The following is a 23,188-nucleotide window of genomic DNA, read 5'->3' as shown; positions in this document are numbered from 1 at the left end:
ATTTTGAAGGTTCGTACGTGTTGCAGTATTACCGACCCAGGTTCTTAGACTCTTGAATCAACAGAAATTGATAAGAGGCCAGATGAGAAATTCAGGCAAGGCTTTATTGGAACTAGTGCTGCGGCAGGAGGGAGTGAAAACAATTAAGTTCCCTTGCTCGCTTCTTGGGTGGAGGGGGTGAGCAGGTCCCTTAAATGGGGCAAGGGTAGAGGCTGACCCACGGGTCGGGCTGGAGAGGGGGCTTAGGTGGTCTGCCCACCCCCCTCGTGGTGCTGTGTACAGAGGGCCTGCGCAGTACCCTGCTTTTGCTCCCCACACCCCAGAAGCGGCCGTTGGGTTTTGGTCTTTATGTATCATGTTGTTCATAATTGGCCACAACTGCACATATGTGCAGTTATTTTTCATCACATATAGTTTCTTACTCGAGGAGACACTTGTCCAGGTGTAAGCACTGCAGCAAAGGGTCCCAGGTCCCAGCCTGTCTCAGCAGCATGTGTCAATACCTCATTCCTTTTTATGACTAAATAATATAACGTCGTTTGGATAGACCACCTTTTGTCTATCCATTCATCAGTCAATGGACATTTCAAATATTATTAATACTCCAGTTCTCAGGTTCTATAATTCCAAACCATAGCACCCTGTCTTTCAGGGACAAAGCATACCAAAAACACTGCCTCTATTTGGCCACGACCCTCTCGGGTTCCCTCTGGAGGAGGGAGCGCCTGTTCTTTGGGTGAGAACACAGCCCTAAACATGTAGAGAACTGCTGAAGACACTACGGCTTACAGGAAAACCTGGGATTTATTACTCCAGATTCAAGGGCCACTGGGCCAACCTAAGAAATCCTGTCTTTTGCGGAGCCGGATGCTCTGCACCATTTCCTCGCGGCTTCCTCCAAGTCCCCTCCCAGGACCCTCGAAGGGAGCGAGACTGTCGGGGTCTCCCGCTCGGGCGGATCCTCTCCCCGCGGGCCTCCGGTCACGTGGCGGCCTCCAGCCAATCAGCGCGGGGCGTCCGTAGTCTCGGCAACAGTTGCGTCCAAGTTCTGCAAGTCACGGGTCTCTTGCAAACTTGGTATTACTGTTTTTCTGGTACCCCATACCCCCGCGCAAGCACACACACACACACACACACGCACACACACACACGCACGCACGCACGCACGCACACACACACACACACACTATTTTTCTGAAGAGTACGAGGCTGTGTTCCGGTCTCTGCTCCGTAAGTTCACCCTAAGCTCCTGGGAATCAACGCCAGCTCCAGGAAGCCCTCAACCCCCAGGTGGACGGGTGCAAGTGGGGTGAGGACTACGACAGGGACGGATATCTCATTGTGTCGTCCTCTCTCTGGGTGCGGGGTTGCCAGGGAGTCGGGGGCAGGTCGTGCATGTTTCTCAGATTTCCTTGCCCGGGCTGGAGGAGCAGGCCGAGTTGCTTTGGCTTGGAACTAGCGGCCCAATCCATGGGCCCGGGAAAGGTGTCCAGGCCCTCTGGCTGGCCCTACTTCTTCGCTAGACATTAGTGTGTTCAGTATGGGAGAAGAGGCATGGAGAAGACCAACAGTCTTCAAAATTTTGGTGATAGCCTGCTGTCTTTGACAAGCGCTGCAACTTCAGAGGTGAAAGCCAGATAAATGGATACTTACAGAAGAAGGGATGAATACTGGGTCCAGGGGTGACACCTAGGAGTAAGAGGTCTGCTAAGTGCAGAGGATGGGGAGGAATGATTCCAAGGTCCTGGAGAGCTCTTTACACTGGAGCTTCAATTAAGGATACAAGGAGTTATCCAAGCCAAAAGGGGGAGGAAAGGTATTCCAGACCAAGGGAACGGCATGCACAGAGGCCCAGAGACATGAGGTCCTCAGAAAACTGCTGGTAGTTTGAGTGTTGCTGGAGATGAGAGGCAAGAGGGGTCAGAAGGGACAGAGCAGGAGAGATCTTGTGAGCCAGGAGATGGGGAAGCCACTGAGAATGACAGGATTGGATTGGGAGCGTCAGCAAATGCAGAGTCTGACTTGGCAAACTCACAATGTTGGGAGTGGGGCGATCTGGGACTGTCCCAAATTCCCAGGCCAAAGACACTGGGAAGTGAGGGAAAGGTGCCAGGCTAGAGGGGGCTGATTGGATGGGGAACTTGGAAAGAGTTCTCTTGGTTGAGTTGGAGATCCTTGTAGGCCATACAAGTTGAGATGCTTTAGGAGCAACTGTATGTAGAAAGTTGGAGCTAATTCCAAGTTATAAATATGGGTATGGGTGTCCTCTGCATATGCAGGGCCACAGAAATGAGAGTGGAGGAGAGTGTTTGGGGGAAAGAAAAAAGAGTGCCCAAGTGTAAGCCTGGAGGCTATCTACATTTTAGGAGTGGGTAGGAAAAGAGAGGCCAAGAACAAGTGGCCAGAGAGGTAGGATGGAACTTAGGGAGAGATTTGTATCAGAAGCCAAGAGAAAAGGAGAGAATTTCAAGGAAGTAGTGAATTGTCTCCAGACACCTGAAGGGCTGTCCCAGAAAACAGGGAAAAAATGTGTTTTCGGGGGCATCAGTGGGAGAGGACTAGGACCAAGGGTCGTAGAAATTCCAGGGAAACAAATTCTGGGTCAATATAAAGAAGTCTTTTCTAGCAGTTAGAATTAGGCACTCACAATGTTAAGTAGAGAACACCCTGTCACTGGAGGTATACAAACAGGCAAAGTCCGCAGGGGCGTTGTAGAAAGAATTCCCTGACCTGGGCAGGCAATGGGACTAGTTGGCCGCTGAGAGCTTGCCTCATTAATCCCTGGGGAACATTTTCACACAGGCTCTACCCACAACCACATGGTGACCTCTTTTATTCGAAGAGCCCGCCTCACTTTTCTATCAACGGACAGAGGACCCCAAAGACTACTAGAATGCAAGCTTGGTGGGCCTGCAGCCTTCACTCTGGAAGGGAAGGAGCGTAGGGGGAGGTTAGGGAGGAAACAGGAACCGAGTCCCAGCAAGGTAGCTTTGCAGGCCATTGTGAAAGAGCGACGTTTACTCTAAGAGCAGGAGAAGCCATTTCAGTGAAGCCATTGCAGGGTTTCAGAGGGGGAAGGGATGCCTCTGGCTAAAGGCAGATCATGGATTTGGTGTCTAGGGGGGGCACAAGTGGAAGAGGCGAGACCAGTGAGGAGCATGTTTTGAATGCGTTCCCACGGTCTGCAGAGTACAGTTTAAACCCCTGAACCTGGTGCTGCAGATCACTCCAACTGTATTTTCTTCCATTAACCTCCTCCTTCACACACAATGTGCTTCCAATTTGTGAAACAGTTTAGTAACCCTGAAGTCCCTAAACCCCACCCTGATTGATCCCCATGCTGGCCCCTCTATCCCTTGAAACCAAACTCATTCTGAAAGCACACTCAACGTCCCCTACTGCACGATGACCTCCCAGATCCCTCGGTCAGCGTCTTTCCCCTGACTGAAACCACCTTGTAACCCCTCTGGTTACCCCACCTTGTTCTGTGCCAGCACACTGCCTGTTGGGCACCCAGCCAGTACCAAGCACTGGGTAACTTTCAGTAAATGCTGGTTTGATGAATGACTAAATTTTCAGTCGTACCAAACATCTTGTCCTCAAAGAAATGATAAATGGGTTGTTGAGAAGTACTTACTTCTGTCCACATTGATGTATACATACTTTAGTTATTTTCTGACTATGAAAGGAATACGTGGGCATTGTAAAGGGACTTAACAAATGTACTGACTGTTCACTTTGTGCCAGGCTGGGTACTGGGGACGCACAGGAAGTAAGACACAGTTCCCGCCATTGGGAAACTCACAGGCTGTTGGGAAAGAAAAGTATCTTCATCCAGAAAAATATGGTAAATGCTATGAGGGGGCTAAACATAGGGGCTATGGGGACCAAGAGGGGGACGAGGGAGAGCCTGGGGTGCTTCAGGCGACCGTAATGCCTGAGCTGAGCCTCAAAGGCTAAGTAGGGAATAATCAAGTGAACAAGGGAGAGACAGAAGCGTGTTTCAAAGACAGGAAAGAGCACGGTTTGGGGGGGGGGCAGGAGGAGGGAACTACAGAACCACAGTCAGCTTAGTTTGGGTACAAATACAAGGTGAGGCAGAAGGAATGAGAGAAGGAGCTGGAGAAATTAGAGGGGTTGGCAGGGGTGGGTGGGACAGGTGGGGCTAAGTTAAGGAGATGGAACTTTATTCTAGAGGCAGCTGGGAGCAATAGAAGGGTTTTAAGCAGGAGAGTTGGGTTTTAGAAGGAAAATGATGGTGACAATATTTTTAATAATAATGCTGTATCCCTTCTGAATTTCAGAACATTCCCACACCTGTTATTCATTTGATCTTCATAATAGCTTCGGGAGGTTGCTAGAGGAGAGTTTATATCATTTTAGGCATAAAAGAATTGAGACTCAGCAGGATTAGGTGACAGCCTGGGGTAATATCAAGTAATGGCTAAGAGTTGAGCTCTGGGGCCAGACAAACCAAAGTTCATGTCCCAGCTCTGCTACTAATCAGCTGTGTGACCTTGGGCCTCTCTGGGGTCGGTGTCCTTACCTGTAAAAATGGGTGTAAATCATGATGCCAACCTGTTACGTCTGTCCACTTGCCATTCACTCACTCACCAAATATCTACTGAGCTCCCACTATATGTTGGCACCGTGGAGGGGCTGGGACTCCAGCAGGGAACAAGAGAGATGAGATCTCGGTTCACAGTGTATTGGAAAAACATAAACCAAATAATTGCACCAGGGGTTTCAAATGCAACTGTCTGCCTGAACCAAGCCCTTACTGAATGAAATGAGCTGCGTGTGAGACGATAGGGAATGGTGAGGCCTATGGCAAGCTGCAGAGCGCATGCCCCAGCCTAATGCAGTGCAAACTGGAAAAGTTTAAGCAAACAAGTATGTCAAGCAAAACAGGACCCTAAGCCTCGTTCAGTATGAGGGCTGCCAGTTTGCAACCCTTGATTTACATACTTATGATAAGTGGTCTGAAGGAAAGGAACAGAGATAACAGGAGGATACAACGCAGCCTGAAGCTGGAGGGTGAACATTTGGTGTGACACGTGGAGAATGAGGAGGAGCGAGGAGGCGATGGATGGGGGAGGGAGCATTCCTGGCAGGGGGAGCAGCGTGTGCGGAACCCTTAGGCAGGATGGAGCTTGGATCATTCAGGGAACAGAGAGAACGCCAAGACATCTGGACAGGGTAAGGAAAGACAGGCAAGTGATGAGGCAGGAAAGGTTGGCGGAGGAGGGTTATGGGACTTTATTTTGAGGACTATGAAAAGTCATGGAAGTATTTCAAAATGGGAGGGTAAGTATATAAAAAAATAATAGTAACAGTGCACTTATTATGAACAAACTGGACTGATTCTAAACATCTCCACCACTCAATAAGGTAGGTACCATCATTATCCCCATTTTACAGATGAAAAAATTGAGACCCTGCAAGGATAAGTGATCATGCCCCCAGTAAGCGGCAGGGCCGGAACTCAGACCGGAGCGTTCTGGCTGCAAAGCCTCTGCGCTTTATGGCACTAGGCTGCCTCAGTTGATCAGACCAGATCAGAATGGCATTTTAAAAAAGATCATTCTGATTGCCAAGGAGTACTGGGGGCGGGGGGACTGGGGTGGAGTAAGATTAGAATCTAAGAAGTTTCATGAGAACGCATATAAATCTCTTAGCATAGTGCCTGCCGTTGGGATTGCCCAGTCACGTTAGATGTAATTATTTTCATCATCATAGCGAGGCAACAATAATGCCAGGCCTGGAACCCAGGTGCCCTGATGCCCAGCCTGGTGCTGAAGCATTTCTCCTTCCTGACTCCTTTGGTCCTCTTCCTGAAAGGAACTCACCTTCTAACCCTCTTCCAGGGTTGCGCCAGTCTGAGTACTTGGTTGACGATGGACGTGCCAGCAAGGAGCTCGTGTTCAACCCTGACGCGGTCATCGCCCACTGCTTCAAGCAGTTCAAGCAGGAGGACTTCCACCTGCCTCAGAGCCGCCGGAGGATCATCTTCTTGCCTCGAAAGGAGGCTCTGATGCCCGTCAATCCCACCCCCCACCCCCAGGCTCCCCCCGAGCCCACCCCCAGCTCCAAAGCCCTGGAAGTTGGGGACATCCAAGAACAGCCAGAGGACCCAAGGGCCTGGCTGACCCAGAGGCTGAGGGTTCGGCAGGACCTGGAGTCATTTGGCAGCATAGAGAGGTGGCTGCGGAACAAGTCCAGACTCACGCCTTCGGAGGCCAAGGTCCTACATGAGAGCCAGAAGGAGCACAAGGCCCGGCTGATGGGCCAGCTGGCCACTCCCAGAGACACCGAGGTGAGCAGCCCCATTTGCCAGATGCAGACACTTCGGGTGTTAGGGGCATGCTGTCATTTCACTCCCTTGAATTAAGCAGGATGGGGATCTTTTACCCCCACCCCCACCCACCATCCCCCTCCCAGTCCCAGGGGAGCAAACAGAAGTCCTAAAAAGGTGTATTTGTTATCTATTGCTGCATAACAAATACCCCCAAGGTGACTTAGAGCAACAGATGTTCATTATGTCACTGCTTCTGAGAATGAGGAAGCTGGGAGGAGCTTAGCTGGATGGCACTGGCTCAAGCTCTCATCTCAAGATGCTGGCCTGGGCCACAGACACCTGAAGGCTTGACTGGGCAGGATGACCCGCTTCCAAGCTGGCTGCTGGCAGGAGGCCTCAGTTCCTGGCCACATGGGCCTCTCCCAGGGCTGCTCGAGTGTCCTAACCACATGGCAGCCGGCTTCCCCCAGAGCAAACGTCCAAGAGAGCAAGGAGGAGGCTGCAATGCCTTTTATAACCTCATCTCAGGAGGTCTCAGTTTCAGAAGTTTCACACCATCACTTCCACCACGGTCTGTTTGTCAGGAGCAAGTCACTAAATACTGCCCACATTCGAGGGGAAGGGGATTGAGCTCCACCTTAGAAGGGAGGAGAGTTGAAGAATTTGTGACTATATCTTAAAACCACCCTGGGAGGAATCATCCCTGGCATTCATCTGTGGGGCATTTTGAATACTCACTGTTCATTCATTGGTTCATTCATTTGTTGAGGGACTATATGTGCCAGCAGGTGCTCACAGGGCTACTGTGAGGATCACAGCTGGGAGGTTGGAAGAAAATTTTTTATAAATTTGTATATGTATTTATATATATTATACATATAAGTCCCTTTTATAAATATGAAAATAGAAGCTCAGTGAGGCCATACATTGTCCAAACCCATTGGGATGGTAAATGGCAGTCAGTAACCAAAGCCCTCATCTTCCAACTCTTTGCAACACAGACACTGTATGGGACATCTCCTTACAATACAGACACTTGAAATTTCTCCCAGTTCAGGTAAAGCTGGCATAAGAGGTTAGGTAACTTGGGTTTAAACCCAGCTCTGCTCCTTCCTAGCTGTATGATCTGGGCCTTAGTTTCCTCAGCTGTTCAGTGGGGATAACCATTGTGCCTGCTTCCTAGGGGCACTGTGACATCTAAATGGACTCATTTATATATGGTGCCTGAGACAGTGCTGAGCGTATCGTGAGCACTCAATAAATGTTTGCCATTTTTATTATTATTGCAGACTTACTGATGTCATCTGGGTTGGCCCCCAAACTTCAGAGTCAGTCCTTGTAATCACAGTCAAAAGCCAACTTTCATGGGTCCAGCACACGCTTTCCTGCCAGCAGCACAGCATCTAGGTATAAGCACAGGTCTTGGGTTAGAAACCCAGCTCCACCGCTTACCTGCTGTGTGAGCCCGGGGAGGTCACTTCACCTCTCAGCCTGTTTCTTCATTTGTAAAAAAAAGGGAAACTAATACCTAATACCGAATTCACAGCATTGTTTTCTTCATTCAGCAAACCATCACTGCCTACCTGCAGAGGGCTGGGGGCTTTGTTGAGTACAAGGATAGGAGGTGGAGTATGTAGCTAAATAAGACATGGTCGTGCTCTCACAGTGTTCCCATGCTAGCAGCAGAGGTGGACAGAGCAGATTAAGGACTCTACAGTTTGCCACAGGCCATGAATAGACTCTAATACCCTGAGGGGCTATAAGCTAGGGAACAGCAAGGCCCTTTGTAAACTGTCAAGTGCTGCACCAAAGTAAAGGAACATGATTCCTAAGTACAGTCTCCCTCAGCATCTGTCGGGGGGGGACCCCACAGATACCAACCTCTGAAGATGCCCAAATCCCGTATATAAAAGGGCAGAGTATTTGTATATAATCCCCAAGCATCCTCCCATATAAGGAGGATAAATCATATCTAGATTACTTAGAATACCTAATATAACGTAAATGCCATATAAATACAATGTAAATTTTATGTAAATAGTTGACAGCCAACAGCCATGACAAATTCAAGTTTTGCTTTTTGGAACCTTCTGGAATTTTGGGGGGGAATATTTTCTATCTGTGGTTGGTTAAATCCGTGGATGTGGAGCCCGTGGACCCGGAGGGCTAACTGCATTCCCGATCACCTGGAAATAGAGGAGTAGGATTTGGACAGGAAGAGAAAGAAGGAGAGGTGTTCCAGGCAGGAGGCCCAGAAGGGGCAGAGGCTGGGAGGTGAGGGCAGCGGCAGTAGGAAGCTCCGGCCTGGGGCATGAATGTGCACCGAGAGCCCAGTGCAATTACAATACTGACTGGTCTGACAGGAGAGATGTGGATAAGAAGAAAGTTTTACTTCTCATATTGTCCAAGCCTCTTGTTTCTCATGGGAAATTGGAGGCCCAGAGAAGCCAGATCCCCCAGGCGTCCCGTGGCAGGACGCACCTGCCGGAATCCAGCGCTCCTTGCCCTCCCCCTTGCTGTCTGTTCAGGGTGGCTCAGACTCTCTCTCTCCCACTTCTAACTCTGGGGATCTAGCTCCATCGGCCTGTCTCCCCCAAACTCTCCCCTCTACCCCACTCTCTTGCCTTTTTCAGAAGAAAAGCCCACGACCCCTCCACCGGCAGGTGCCCCCGCTACCACTGCCCAAACCCTCTGCCCTGTCGGCCTTGTACTCTTACCTGTGCAGCCACAAGATCAAGATCCAGGAGATATTTCACAAGGTGGAGCAGGGCAAGAACCAGAGGATCTCCAGGGAGGAGTTCATCACGGCTCTGAAGGCGGTAAGCGCCTCCCCCGCCCCCGAGGCTGGCCTGACTGGGGGATGGAGGGCGCCCATGCACCACCCTCCCCCCGCTGCCCCCTCCCCAGATCCTGCTCCGACTATCAGCCATATTACTTATAAAGCCGCACTGGTATATGTGGCTTAACCTGAGGCCCCATCAGACCCCTAAAGCCACCCTGCACCGACCTGACCTTGAAAGGCCCTAGCTGAGTGGGAAGTCTGCGGAGTCAGCCCCATAACCCGCCAGCTGCTTGGGGAATCACCCCAGAACTGAGCACAGAGAGAGCTGGGCCTTCAGTCCTGCCTCTAGAACCTTCTAGAACTTCTGGAACCATCATTGGCATATGACTCACCCGGGGTCTTGTTAAAATGCAGCCTCTCTCTCAGCTTCCATCGTGTTAAAATGCAGCTTCTTGTTAAAACGCAGTGGAAGCGCGGAGTCCTCACCACTGGACCGCCAGGGAAGTCCCCCCAAGATGCTGCATTCTAACAAGCTCCCAGCGATGCCTGTGGTACAGGTCCACGGACCACACTTTCACAGGTTATTCAAAAATTCAAATTAGTTGTAAATAAATAAAAATCCAGTTCCTCAGTCACAGCAGCTACAGTTGGAGTGCTCAATAGTCACATGTGGTGAGTGGTTCCTCCACTGGATCCCTCAGACATAGAACATTCCCGTCATCCCTTCTATCGGTCTAGCAGAGGTTTGCTAACTATGGCCCAGGAGTCAAATCCAGCCAGTCTCTTGTTTTTGTAAATAAAGGGTTTTTTCCTGTAAATAAAGTTTTATTGGAACACAGCTACACCCATTATTCTACATATCGACATGGCTGCTTTCATGCTAGGAGGGCAGAGTTGAGTAGTGGTGACAGAGATCACGTGGCTCCCAGAGCCTAAAAATATTTACTATCTGGCCCTTTCCAGAAAAAGTTTGCCGACTCCTGGTCTGGGTGAATTAAGCTTTTATATATTTTGAATACAAGATACCTTTTAAAAAAACTTTAGGAAGGGGAATGCTACATCTTTTATGGTCTTAAATCATCACCAGTTTTCCCACTATCATTTTATGACATGTAATTATCGAAACAACATTTCAAAGCATTTAAAACAACAAAAAATAAAGCGTTGTTAATCAATGTAACCAAAAAGATAAAACATTAAATCCTTTAGCACCAGGTGAGTTCTGATCTTCTTTAAGTAAAGCTCAGTGAATAATATCTACAGTCTAAAGAAGCTGACGAAGTTGTATTTCCTTTAAAACTTTTCTTCTTGAATATTCGATATTGATGGCAAGCATTTTACTTCTCTGAAGTTGCTCACCATCCTTAAAGGAGTAATGTGTATTAGATTTCCGATTCTTTTTTACTTCAGTTCAGGGAGGCTTATGTGTCCCTCATGGACAGGGATGACAGACGTGAAATCCTTCTTCCAGCCCAGCACAGGAAGGCTGTCATTTAGATTGGAATGGAGTGGGGAGGGAGGCCAGAGGAAGAAGTAACAGACTCTGCAAAGATGACGATATGTCTGGACTGGGTTTTGAAGGAGGGATAGGAGTTTTTCAGGCAGGAAGTGGGAAATGTCTGAGTAAAGGCAGAGGGTGAGAACGTGTAGGGTGTGTTCAGGGCCCCGGGAAGGGCTCTGAGCTCCTGGGCAGAGACCTTGGGTGTGAGCTGGGAGTGGCTGAGGATGAAACTAGACGGGGAGGTGAGGCCAGGCTGGCTGTCCTGGCAGGACGTTTGGAGCCTGCCCGCCCGCCTTGGGGCTTCTCTTCTCTCCTCAGGTTGGAGTCCCTCTGAAAAGCCAGGAGGTGGAGGACATCGTGATGTATCTCAGCTCTCTGGGAAAGCACAAGAGCATCACCGTGGATAACCTGGCCAGCACCTGCGAGCAGTGGTCTTCGGCTCAGCAGAAAAGCACCCTGGCGACTGCAACAGAGTGTACATATCCACCTCCACCCCCGTGTCTCCACTTCCGCATCCTGGGAGCCAGTGTGATGGAGGCAGCCTTGGCTCACTTGAGTGTGTTCTCCACCTCTGGCTTACTATAGGTGGGCCAAGCCTCCCTCTGGTATTTCCAGGCCCAGAGATCAACCGCAGGGTAGATATTCTCTTGAGTGCCCAGCTCCCGGGTCCATTCAAAGATGAATGAGGCCCAACCCTATCCTTAAAGGAGGATTCTCAAAGGGTGGTTTTAGCCCATCAAAGCCCACCTGATAGGCTGAGACTGACCCAAACGGCAAGCCTTTCCACTTGTATGTGGGTCCAAGGCCTTCCCACTATTAATCTACATATTATTGATAAAAAGTTAACTAGAATTCAGAAACTAGAATTAGTACATGTTTAGAGTTTACTGGAAAACCTACTTTGGTATTCTACTATCAGGGATATTAGCAGGGCTGCTGTGAACAGTTGTATAGGTTGTGCACAGCTCAAGTTCCATTTGCCAAGCTCTGTGCTTGTGAAGCCACATCTATCCAGAGGAAGCACAGAGGCAAGTTAGAAATGAACCAGCCGTAGCTCTGCCTATGAATTTACAACACAGGGTACATCATGTTCTTTGTTTGTTTGTTTGTTTATTGTTAGTGCCACTATTGTAAAAAATTTTTTGAACTATAGATAAAATTAAAGTCCTCCCTTGACTACTACCCACCATTCCAGAGTCCTCCTCAAATATAAGCACCTCTCTCTTCTTCTAAATGAAACAAATCTTGCTTTGTCCCCACCCTCAGGTTGGCAGGAATTTAATTTCAGACACGTTTGTGAGGGTGGACGTGGGGGGACCTCCTCGCCCTCCCTGAGGTCATGTAAAAGCCCTGGGAGGGCAGCAGAGGGGTTTCCTTATGGAGGTGAAGATTTGGGCGGGGTCTCTGGAGTTCAAGGTTACACGGAGCTGGGTGCTCAGCGTCCTCACGGGTAGGTTCTTTTAGAGACGCCTCCCTTAGCGCATCCCCTCCTCAGTCCCACAGGGTAGCGAGATTTCTGACCTCCGGTCTCAACAAGCCTCCAGGCTGAGACACCGTCACCCCAGGCACAGTCTCCGTCCCTCTCAGAACCCCAGGGAACCTGAGTGCCCCCACTGTAATGAGATCCTGTACCCTTTGTGTCTGGTGCATCCTTGAGGTCTCCTCGAGTTGGGTGGGCTTTCCCACCCACGCTCTTTTTGCCTTGTCATTATGCATTACCAAAGCTTATCATTATCCCCGTAGTTGGCTGCAAGTTATTTGCTGAATGATCAGAGTGCCCCAGACACAAACGTGCTGGTACACGTTTGCAGCAAAGGTATTTGGGACCTATTATTCCCTAAGAGCCAAGAGCAGGTATCTGCTTGGCCAGTGCTATCTCAGTGTCCTCACTGAGTTCCTTTACCCTGGAGAGCAGCAGTGGGTAAGGTAAGCGGACTTGGGTATCTCTTGCTTTGCTTAAAGGGGCAGTAGCATCAAGAGTCTGGACGCCTGGCTTACAAGGGAGGAGGCGGTGGCTTTGGGGCACCCCCTGTGGGCTGCAGAGCTTTACCCTCATTTACCCACAGCATTAGGGCATTTTCTCCTTCCAGTCCCGGGAGGTCAGGGCTACTATTCATGCTTTGCAAGGAGGAAGCTGAAGCTTGGAGAGGCTGAACACCTGTCCACAGTCTCAAAACTAAAAGGTGGCAGGGCCAGGATTTCATTTCTTCCCGGGACAGTGGAGGCCTGGAAACAGGATGCTAGAGGATGAGAATGGCAACAGGAGGGCTTGTGGCCACGGTGCAGGTGACGGAGGAGGTGGCCACACTGGAAACGGAAGAAGGGACACCTTCAAGGTGCACCTCAGATGGCACTGACCGGACGCGTGGGCACCTGCTTGGTGACACTGGTTAACTGCTTGGTGGATTCCATGGCTGGGCACCCTCTCAGTTCCTCCTTCCTGTCTCTTCCCTCTGCTCCTAGACTATAGATCTGCCAAGGACAGTGGTTCCCCACAGAGTCCGTCCAAGAAGCAGCAGGAGAATTTAGCCCCAGAGCCTCTCAAGATGGACCTGCTGACCGTGTCCGTGGTCGACACCGAGATGGAGGCCCGGCCCATGACCCTGGAGGAGATGGACGATGCGGGCAAGCGGTACCGCGAGAAGAAGCGGCAGAGCAAGGTGCCCCCGCCAACAGGGGAGGGATGGGGCTTGGAGACTGGGCAGGCCTGGGTTCAAATCCACTGCCCCTGCATCACCTTCTGGCCGGGGGAGCTCTTAGTAGGGGGCTTCCTTACCTCCCTGTTGCCTCTTCTGTATGTAAGAATGGCACTTACCTCACAAGGTTTCTGTGAAGATAAAACGAGATGATGCATCTGAAAGTATCCCCTTCGTCCAGCTCTTTAATTATGACTTCGCATCCTGAGCCCAGGGCTGCATCTTCATCACAGCTGGAATCCAGGAACCTGGCCTGGGGCCTGGCGCTGAGTAGACACTCCAGAAACAATGTGACGAGTGAAGGAAGGGAATAACTGATTACATGAGCTAATTCATCCAATAAATATTTATCGAGAGCCTGTGATGTGTCAGGCACCGTTCTAGGTGCTGGCTAGAACAAAACAGCCCCAGGCCCCAGGAAGCTGAGAGTCTAGTCAGGGAGGCAGACAGTACTAATATAATACTATCTATCAATAAATATTTTCTACTATATACTTTTTTTGTTTCTTTTTGGTTGCTTGGGGTCTTCCTTGCTGCGCGTGGGTTTTCTCTAGTTGCGGCGAGCGGGGACTACTCTTCGTTGCGGTGTGTGGGCTTCTCATTGCGGTGGCTTCTCTTGTTGCGGAGCACGGGCTCTAGGTGCACGGGCTTCAGTAGTTGTGGTGCACGCGGCATGTGGGATCTTTCCGGACCAGGGCTCGAACCCACATCCCCTGAATTGGCAGGTGGATTCTTAACCACTGAGCCACCAGGGAAGTCCCTCTACTATATACTTTTTATAGTATAAATATGTATGTATATATATACATATATAAAATAAAATGTCAGGTATTGGTAAGTGTTATATTGACTAAGATCTGATTAAGTTGCATGATGAGAAAACCCAGAATGTTAGAGCAAGGATCAGCAAACATTCCCTGTAAAGGCCCAGATAATAAACATTTTAGGCTTTGCAGACCATGTGGTCTCTGTCACAACAACTCAGCTCTGCCATTGTAGCATGGAAGCAGCCATAGACAACAGCTAAACAGATGAGGATGGCTGTGTGCCAATAAAACTTTATTTATAAAAGCAAGTAATAGGCCAGATTTGACCTATAAGCTATACTTTGCTGATTCTGATTTTATTGTATTTATTTATTTTTGAACAAAAACAAGAAAATTTTGTTAATAGTTGACTACATCAGAGCAGTGATTCAAGTAGACGTCAGAAACTACTTTGGTTTAATTAGAACAAGAGATTTCTATTTTAAAATGCATTCTCAGGGGACTTCCCTGGTGGTCCAGTAGTGAATCCGTCTTCCAATGCAGGGGATGTGGGTTTGATCCCTGGTCAGGGAACTAAGATCCCACATGCCACGGGGCAACTAAGCCCGCACGCCACAACTACTGAACTCACGCGCCTCAGCTAGAGAGCCTGCGTGCCGCAAACTACAGAGGCCACGTGCCCTGGAGCCCATGTGCCACAACTAGATAGAGAAAACCCACATGCCGCAACTAGAGAGAAGCCCGCGCACTGCAACGAAAGATCCCGCATGCCCCAGTGAAGATTCCACGTGCCGCAACTAAGACCTGATGCAGCCAAAAAAATAAGAAAAAAAAAACCTTAAAAAAATTAAATAAATAAAAAATTCATTCTCGGACTTCCCTGGCAGCCCAGTGGTTAAGACTCCATGCTCCCAATGCAGGGGGCACGGGTTCGATCCCTGGTTGGGGAACTAAGATCCCACATGCCTCATGGCACGGCCAAAAAAAAAATGCATTCTCATACTCAAAATAGCTATTTAATCATTTCTTCATAATACATACTAAGGTAAGCAATGACCTCCATTAACAGCTGATTCTGATTTTAGAAGCTTTAAAAAGATAGACTTTTTCTTTCCTTACAAAGAAATAAGGCCAAAAGTGGCTGTACGCTCCCCAGGCCTCTTCTATACCTTCAATACCTTGCTCTGTCAATACCTATATCTTCAGTACCTTGCTCTGTCATCCTTAACACGTGGTTTCCACTTCAAAGTCACATGTGGCTGCACCTAATTTAAATTCCCACACAGCCAGACAGTCGAATGTAATGTTTCAACAGGACATCTCTAGGGCCTAGTGTATGTATGATACAGTTGTGTGTGCGCTTCCGTGTAAGGGGCTGTGCACACAGAACCGCACACGCTGACCATTCAGATGCTCTTCCGGGGATCACCTGGACCACGTGTGATTTTTCCTCCCAAGCCAGACTTCAGAACCTGCATTCTTTGCTGTTGCCCCTCACGGGGACCTGGGGGGAGAGGTATATGAGGCTCTGCATCTGCCTTGGGCCAGGAGGTGAGGAGGGGTGAGTGCCAGCCTCTGCTCTCTCCACAGCTCACCATCCCCTCCATCCAGTACACGGAGCACAGCGGGAACAAGCACTTGGATGAGCACTGCCTCCCGTCCACCATCCACGGGGAGATGGAGGCGCTGATCAACAGGTCGCGCACCAGCACCTTTCTGGTCTACCTGCAGTGCTGGAAGCTCTGCAAATCCTACAACCTCCCGCTGACCGAGGACGTCCTCATGAGAGGTAAGGGCCTCGGGGCTGGTCCTCCGGAAGGTGCCAAGGGGGCCCACAGCCAGGGCGAGGATGGCGTCCACCTGAGGTCTGTCCTTCTCCAGCTGACACACATCAAAGCACGCCGCTGCGGCCTGTGGTGGGGACATTGCGGGGCCGGGCGGTGGGGGTGGGAGATGTTGGTGGTGGAGGGAGGAACAGCCCCGCCTGGTTCGCTCTTAGATGGGATTTTACAGCCCTGCAGGGCTGCAGGCTTCACAGGCCTGGAGATCTGGGTTCCCCAGTCTAGAGCAGGAAGCGCCAGGCCAGGAGTTCCAGGTGAGGGAGCCAGAGGTTGGGCACAAAGAAAGGATCCCGATTTCAGAGAGGGAGTCTGGCTGGAAGTGGTAACTGCTGTGATGCACTGGGTGCTCCAAACCACTTGTCTAGGCCAGGCCTGTTTCCTGGTGCTTCTACCACACGGAGGGAAGAAGGCACCGGGAGACAGGTTCTGCTGAGGCCCTTTGCTCTCTGCTCAGACCAAGGCCTCCACCCTGAGATTTCCTACTGGTTCTGCCCTCCGCGTGGGGGAAGGATTGTGTTTTCACACACGCAAGCAGAGCTGAACCCTCCACATCTCTGGGTGTGTGCTTCTGAGACATGGGACAGGGGAGTGTCCCCATAAGCCCCTGCTGACCATGTAGCAATGCCGGCATCCCACATTTATGAGTTTATTTATTTAATGGGCAGGTCACTGTCTGTGCTTTAAAAACACGGAGTGAGCTGCACTTGAGGGCAGAGGTTTTCCCATAGGAACTCTGCAGGAAGGAGCTGTGGCCATACTGGGCATGTGGCTTTCTCAAAAAAGGGGGCCCCCAGAGAGTAGTGTGACTTACCTGAGAACAAGAGTTAACAGTCACAATTGATTGTTTCCATCTTTTCCCCCAGATGGAGGGAAACACGTGCTAAATGTACAGGGCCCTGGGTCTTATATTAGTTTGCTAGAACTGCCATAACAGAATACCACAGACCGGGGGCTTAAACAGCAGAAATGTATTTTCTCACAGTTCTGGAGGCTAGAAGTCCAAGATCAAGGTGCCAGCAGGGTTGGTTTCCTCTGAGGTCTCTCTCCTTAGCCTGCAGATGGCCACCCTCTGGCTGTCTCTTCACATGGTGTTTTCCGTGTACACATGAACCCCTGCTGTCTCTCTGTGTGTCCAGATTTCCTCTTCTAAGGATACCAGTCAGGTTGGATTCAGACCCATCCTAACGGCCTCATTTTAGCTTAATCACCTCTTGAAAGGCCCTATTTCCAAATACAAATTCTGAGATTCTGGGAGTTAGGGCTTCAGTATATGAATTTGGGAGGACACAAGTCAGCCCATAACAGGTCTATACAAGGGGAAGTGGCCAAGGGCCTTCAGGAACACAGGCCAACCAGCCTAAATGGTCATTGTCTGCTGCACACGCTGCCCACCCCTTGCTTGGGCGGCCACTTGCTGCCCGCCTGGGTGGGGAGGGCAGAGACAGTAGGAGACCCCACTGCTCTGGACACCAACTTTTCACCACATCATCGTTCCTTCCTCCTCCCCTGGGGAGCCTTGTCTACCTGGATTATTTACATTCCCTGGTCTTGGCTAGCGGTGGAGCTGCAGCTGTGTCTTCTAAAATACCAGCATGCTTGCCAGGTACCCGAAGGCTCCTGTGGGCTAGGTCTTTTCCCCGGACGTGCCCCTTGGTCTGTCCCCACCAGAGGCTTGAGCCTCTACTGATTCTCTCCACCACTGGCTTTTGCTGGCTTCTGGGTCCGCACACAGGTGAGCTTCACCTGTCTGCAGGATCCCACCACCCATGGGCACATGGGAGCATCTGTGGGTGGGCTTCCTTTTGCTTCTGATTGGTCTAGATGGAAGAGACACTGGTCCATCTCTGACCACTGCCCTGGCCACTATCTGTTGGCTGTCCTTATGACAGAGGCATGATCTGCTGTGGCCCAAGAAGCACAAACACAGGGATTTCCAGGTCTGTGTTCAAGGCTAGAGCTTGTGTTCAAGGTCTCAAGCTTATGGGCCGGAACTCCAGAACATCAAGGCATTTCCTGTCCCCACTGAATATAGCTTTATTATTTTTCTCCCCCTGATTTTATAGATAATCCATGCTCACTTATATTTTTTGAAAACATAAAAATAAAAATCCCCCCAGCGTGAGTTGACCAGCAATAATATTTTAGTGACTGTCCTTTCACAAGGACAGTCTTTCTTTACTATTTACACAAAATTATTTATGTAATTCATTTTTAAAGTCGTGTGTGTGTGTGTGTGTGTGTGTGTGTGTGTGTGTATATATATATATATATTTTTTTTTTTTTTTTTTTTTTTTTTTGCCGTACGCAGGCCTCTCACTGTTGTGGCCTCTCCCGTTGCGGAGCACAGGCTCTGGACGCGCAGTCTCAGCGGCCATGGCTCACGAGCCCAGCAGCTGCACGGCACGTGGGATCTTCCCAGACTGGGGCACGAACCTGTGTCCCCTGCATCGGCAGGCAGACTCTCAACCACTGAGACACCAAGGAAGCCCCTATATATATATATATATTTTTTTTTAATGTAGTTTTCAAAAATCATTTAAACCTTTAAAAAATGTTGACATGGCACGTCTCCTCCTTCCCTCCCTTCCCTTCTCAGCTCCGCAATCCCTGCCCTCCCCGCCCCAATAACCAGCATTAATAACCTGGAGAATAACCCTCCATCACTGTGTCCAGAACATGAGATGTTTGTGTGTCACCATCTTAGGACAAGCCCTGCTCAGCAGCTGCAGGAGGGCGGAGCCCCAGCCCAGTGCTTCTTACGTTCTTTACGAGGAGAAAACTGCCAGCGACTGGGTCTAAGTTAATCTAGTGAAGTCTTGGGTGAGCCCTCCCGTCCTCCTCCTGGACATCTGACCAGGACGCCCCTGCAGAGTGGGGTGTAGGGCAGCGCTCCGTCCTAACTACCCCCAGGCCTCGGGGCCACTGCTGCCCTAGCTGTGAACAGGCACCCTCACCTGTGGTCCTGTGAGCGGTACCGCGCCAGCCGCGCCTCCCGACAGCGTGCTGCGGTGATGCACACACCACCGTAGGGGAGGCTGGGAGAGGGCCTGGGGGACGCTCTGCGCTACTGTTTGCAACGTGCTGTGAATCTACAGTGATTTAACAATAAAAATTTTTTTAATGTATATAAGAAAAATCTTTTCAAGCAAAAATGTGAATTTGTTAAAACAAATAGACAAACCCCCCGCTCTGCCCCAAAGGCTCGGTATGGGGAGGGGTCTTGGGCTGACAGGCCGTATTTCTCTTGCTGCTCACAGCCCTGCTGTACCCGGGGGACAAGATCATTTTCCAGAAGGACCAGGTGCGTCCAATCCGGCAACCGGGAGGCTACTACTCGGACCTGAAGATCTTCAGTCCGAACCAGGCCCTGCTCCGATCCCAGGGCGTTTCCAAACCTGTGGCTCAGAAGCCTGACAAGCTGAGTGTCGGCCCCCTCCTCCCCTGCCTGTGCTCCTGTCCCACTGCTGCCCCTTTGCTGGGGGGCTGGGGGTCACGTTGTGCCAGTGTCTGTGTCCTAACCTGGCATGTCCAACCCAACTGATCACCATGGACTGGCCACGTGTCCCCGGGCACGTGTCTCTGCAGCCGCCTTGCCTCGTTCCCACACAGCCACCCTCCTGACCACATCCTATGTGACCCCAAGCTCTCTGGAAAAGGTTAAAAAGAGGGACTTCTTAGAGAAATGGGGGAGGACCCTTCACAAATTATGGGCTGGGTGTCAGGGCCCCTGCAAAGGACAGTGATGGCAGCCCCTTCTCTGTCCTGCCTTCTCTGGCAAAAGGTGGGCTTGCAGCCCCCCAGGAGGAGAACAGAACTCTGCACTGGGGCCTCCCCCTGACCCTCAGATCCCAAGTCCTCTCTAAGAAAATGTCCTCCTTTGTCAGGAGGTTGACCCGAGGGCAGGCTATGAACGAGCATCAGTGGTGACTGCAGACTGGAGAACGGCAGCATCCCTGCAGAGTGCGGGAGGAGGGGGCAGCTGACCAGATACCATGAGGCAGGGAGGGGCCCAAGACGGAACCACACCGTAGGTCACTGCCAGCTGCCTGCTAGGGTAGTCTGGCCAGAACAGCGGGGGTGGGATGTAGCAGAGCCGAGTGGAAATCCAACAGGCCAGCGGTTAAATGGACAAGCTACCTTACTCACCGAGCCTCAGTATGTTCATCTGTAAAATGGGCACAACAGCTATACCACACACAGTGAGGACCAATGAGAAATGCAAGTAAGCTTCTTAGCAGTTAGCACTCGAGCACTGATTGTTGTTGTTGTTTTAGCCTGCCCCGTCATGGCGTTCTCCAGTGCAGGAGTGGGCTAGGTCTGCAGGTGGGGCTGTCCACAGCCCTGGTTGGGAAGAGCTGAGCATGAGCAGGGCAGGTGGTGGCCTAGAGAGTCCTTTCTGATCCCCTAGTGACTGCCTTCCAGCCCCTGAGTGGCTGCCACCAGTTCCTGAGCCATGAACCTAGGGAACCTGAGAAAGTGACTTTTGTCCTGCTTAGGTGGGCCACAGTTATAAAGGATAGATGTCCCCCGGGGCAGGGGTGGACTGGTTTCATTGGCTTCTTTGAATGCATTGTGAAAGATGCTGGAGCCAGACGCAGGCTTGCTGGGAAAGTGTGCTGCGGTGATTAGTGATGTCTGCTGGGAAAGTGTGCTGAGGTGATTAGTGATGTCTGCCAGGCCTGAGGTTTGGGGCGTTAGCTTTCACCACCCTTGTCCTCAAGGCTGGATTCAGCTCTGGAAGGCAAGTGGGAGTCAGGGGCCCCAAAAGGACTCAGATTACCGAGCATGTCTCATAACCATCTGGGAGGTCTCTGTGCTGGGAAATGAGAAACCCGAGGCTCCACAAGGGGAGTGACTTGCCCCAAGTCACCCAGCCAGCCAGGCCTTGAGCCCAGGGCTGTCATCCTGTCTGCCTGACCAATAGGGGCCCAGAGGTCTAGACACCCCAGCGCACTGTGTGTTCCACTGGAGCATGGGGGACAGAGTCAGGGCCCCACCCAGGTAGAAGAAGTTCTCCTTTCAGAGCTCTGGTCTGGACTCAGAAGTGGACCCCCTGTCACACTGACCTACTCCCCAAAGCCCCACTGACCTGGATTTCCTGTCTCCTGAAAAGGTACCTCTCTCTCTCTTCTCCACTAGGAACATGCTGAAGAAAGTCAAGAAAGTCAGCTTTAAGAAGTTTGAGGAATTCACCAGGTCCGTAGTGATCATCTAACTCTGGGAGGGGGGCGGGTAGGAGGAAGGTGCCCAGGACTCGCATGTTGCAGGGTACACGGCAGCACTGCACCTGGGACTCAGTGCCCAGGAGCTGAGGGGCATAAAATGACACTTAGGAGTGCTAGGCAGACACTGCTCTCCAGATGTTAGCTCACGTAAATCCTCTCAACAACCCTATGAAGTTACTCTTAGCATTCCCATTTTGCAAAAGAGGAAACTGAGGTACAGGAAGTTTGACTATCTTGCTCAAAGTCACATCTCTATTAAGTGGTGGAGCAGGGATTCGGACCCAGCTGTGCTGGCTCCAGAGGCTGCATTCCGAACAGCACATTAAAATGCCTCTGCAGAGCAGACAGTGTGCACTTAAGAGTTTGGGTTTAGAGGCAGCAGACTGGCACTCAAGCCTGTGCCCTGCCACTTGCTGGCTTGTGTGGTCTTGGAGAAATAACTCAGCCTCCTTAGGCCTCCGGGTCCTCGCTGGTGAGGCAGATGGGACAATAGAGCCCACCGCACAGCACTGTCGGGAGGGCTGAGTACTAGAGTGCTTAGCACGGTGCTGCACCTCCACTCTGCTCACAGCGGGTGGGCTCCGCTGGGAAGCAGCCCGAGCCGCCACCTGTCTCCATGACAACCGTCCCAGTGTCTTCTCCTTCTCCAGGAAGCTGAAGGCGAAGAGGCCTAGTGGTCCGCAGCTAACCCATCCCAATTTCTTCTGGCCGGGTCACCTCCTGGACAAGCTGAAGCTCTACCTGCCCACTGTGACCGTGGACCGGAGCCTGGCGCTCTTCAGTTGTGTCCAACACCGGTCCCAGGCCTACTCAGCCACCTACCATCCCGACCACTGGTGGCCCATTAAAGACATGAACTACATGACCTATGCCTATTACGATGCCCCCAAGATCTACCACATCAACTGGACTGGCCCAAGTGTCACCAAACCTAGCCATCCTGGGCCGGGGGCCAGTATAGCTAGCAGCCCAGAGCCGTAGACACAGGGACGGTATCAAAGAACCAAACAGAAGTCGTTTCAGTGGGAAGGCCCGGGCCAGCTCTCTCCAAACTCAAAGTGTGCAGTGTGTCAGAGAGTGGATGTGTCCAGGGAAAGATGTGGGTTTTGAGCATTTCCCTCTCCTGACCTCTGTCCTTTTGAAATAAACCACGTTGGAGTTTTTCTCATGTCACCTGTGATACAGCTGATGTGATTTCCTGCTCAGGAGCTGTGGCCAGAGGGATGTTGGCAAAGCTGGGGTCCTGAGCCTGGGAAAAAAACACACATTGCCTGGGGTTTTGACGGGGATGCCTGCATGGCACCTCCAGCCTCTCATCCTGGATCTCAGGGCCCACCAGGAAGCAGCAGGCAATGTGGGTACCCCTGTGCCCTTCTCTTGAAATAAGTGTCCCTCATCCCCCAAAGAATGAGCCATTTGGGTCACTACTTCCAAAACTCTTGGGCCTTTCACAAGTGCAAGCACACTGGTTCGTGAGCCCTTCCCCTGATTCGCCCACCTGACCCCCACATCAAGACATTTTCCTTCACAACACGCACCCTGTGGGCTGCTGTTAGCACAGTGCCTCTGTGCTTAGCAACCCAGTTGACTTCCACAGCCCACAGGGCAAGCAGGATTCGTGAGGTGTGGCGCAGTCGCGTGAGGTGTGGTGCAGTCTCAACCCTACGGCGTGCCAGCTGTGTGATCTTGGACTAGACATTCCCTTCACATTTTACATTTCATGTCTCTGGCTCTCCTCAAACTCCCCTTCACAGTCAAAATCTCACGAAGGAGTTGTCAACACTTGCTCCCTTCCCTTCTCACCCATTACGAAGTCAACAACACCATCCACTTCAGCTTCTGTCTCCATCTGGCCCTGAAACTACCACAGATCACTGATGGATGACATGACATCCCTATCGTGTTCGGGCTCCGTTTTTTTTTTTTTTTTTTTTTTCCTCTCTTGAAATTTGATTTTCACAATAACCTTCAAAACAAAAGCTAGGGCTTCCCTGGTGGCGCAGTGGTTGAGAGTCCGCCTGCCGATGCAGGGGACACGGGTTTGTGCCCTGGTCCGGGAGGATCCCACGTGCCGTGGA

The 23,188-nt window shown here is 50.9% G+C and overlaps 1 protein-coding gene across 1 annotated transcript; it reads left to right on the top strand.

The window, feature by feature from the left end:
* Window positions 1–1,193: 1,193 nt before the first annotated feature.
* Window positions 1,194–22,273, top strand: EFCAB12 (EF-hand calcium binding domain 12; the record flags this gene model as incomplete). Its single annotated transcript, XM_060023088.1, has 9 exons — window positions 1,194–1,230; window positions 5,868–6,316; window positions 8,932–9,117; window positions 10,900–11,056; window positions 13,045–13,241; window positions 15,635–15,833; window positions 19,143–19,302; window positions 21,025–21,081; window positions 21,761–22,273. Coding segments are annotated over 9 exons (1,773 nt in total), but the record flags the coding sequence as incomplete, so codon positions are not given.
* Between the last annotated feature and the right edge of the window lie 915 nt (window positions 22,274–23,188).

Source organism: Delphinus delphis, chromosome 10 (assembly GCF_949987515.2).
Source record: "Delphinus delphis chromosome 10, mDelDel1.2, whole genome shotgun sequence".
Lineage (NCBI taxonomy): Eukaryota > Metazoa > Chordata > Mammalia > Artiodactyla > Delphinidae > Delphinus > Delphinus delphis.
This window is presented reverse-complemented; position numbering and strand designations above follow the sequence as displayed.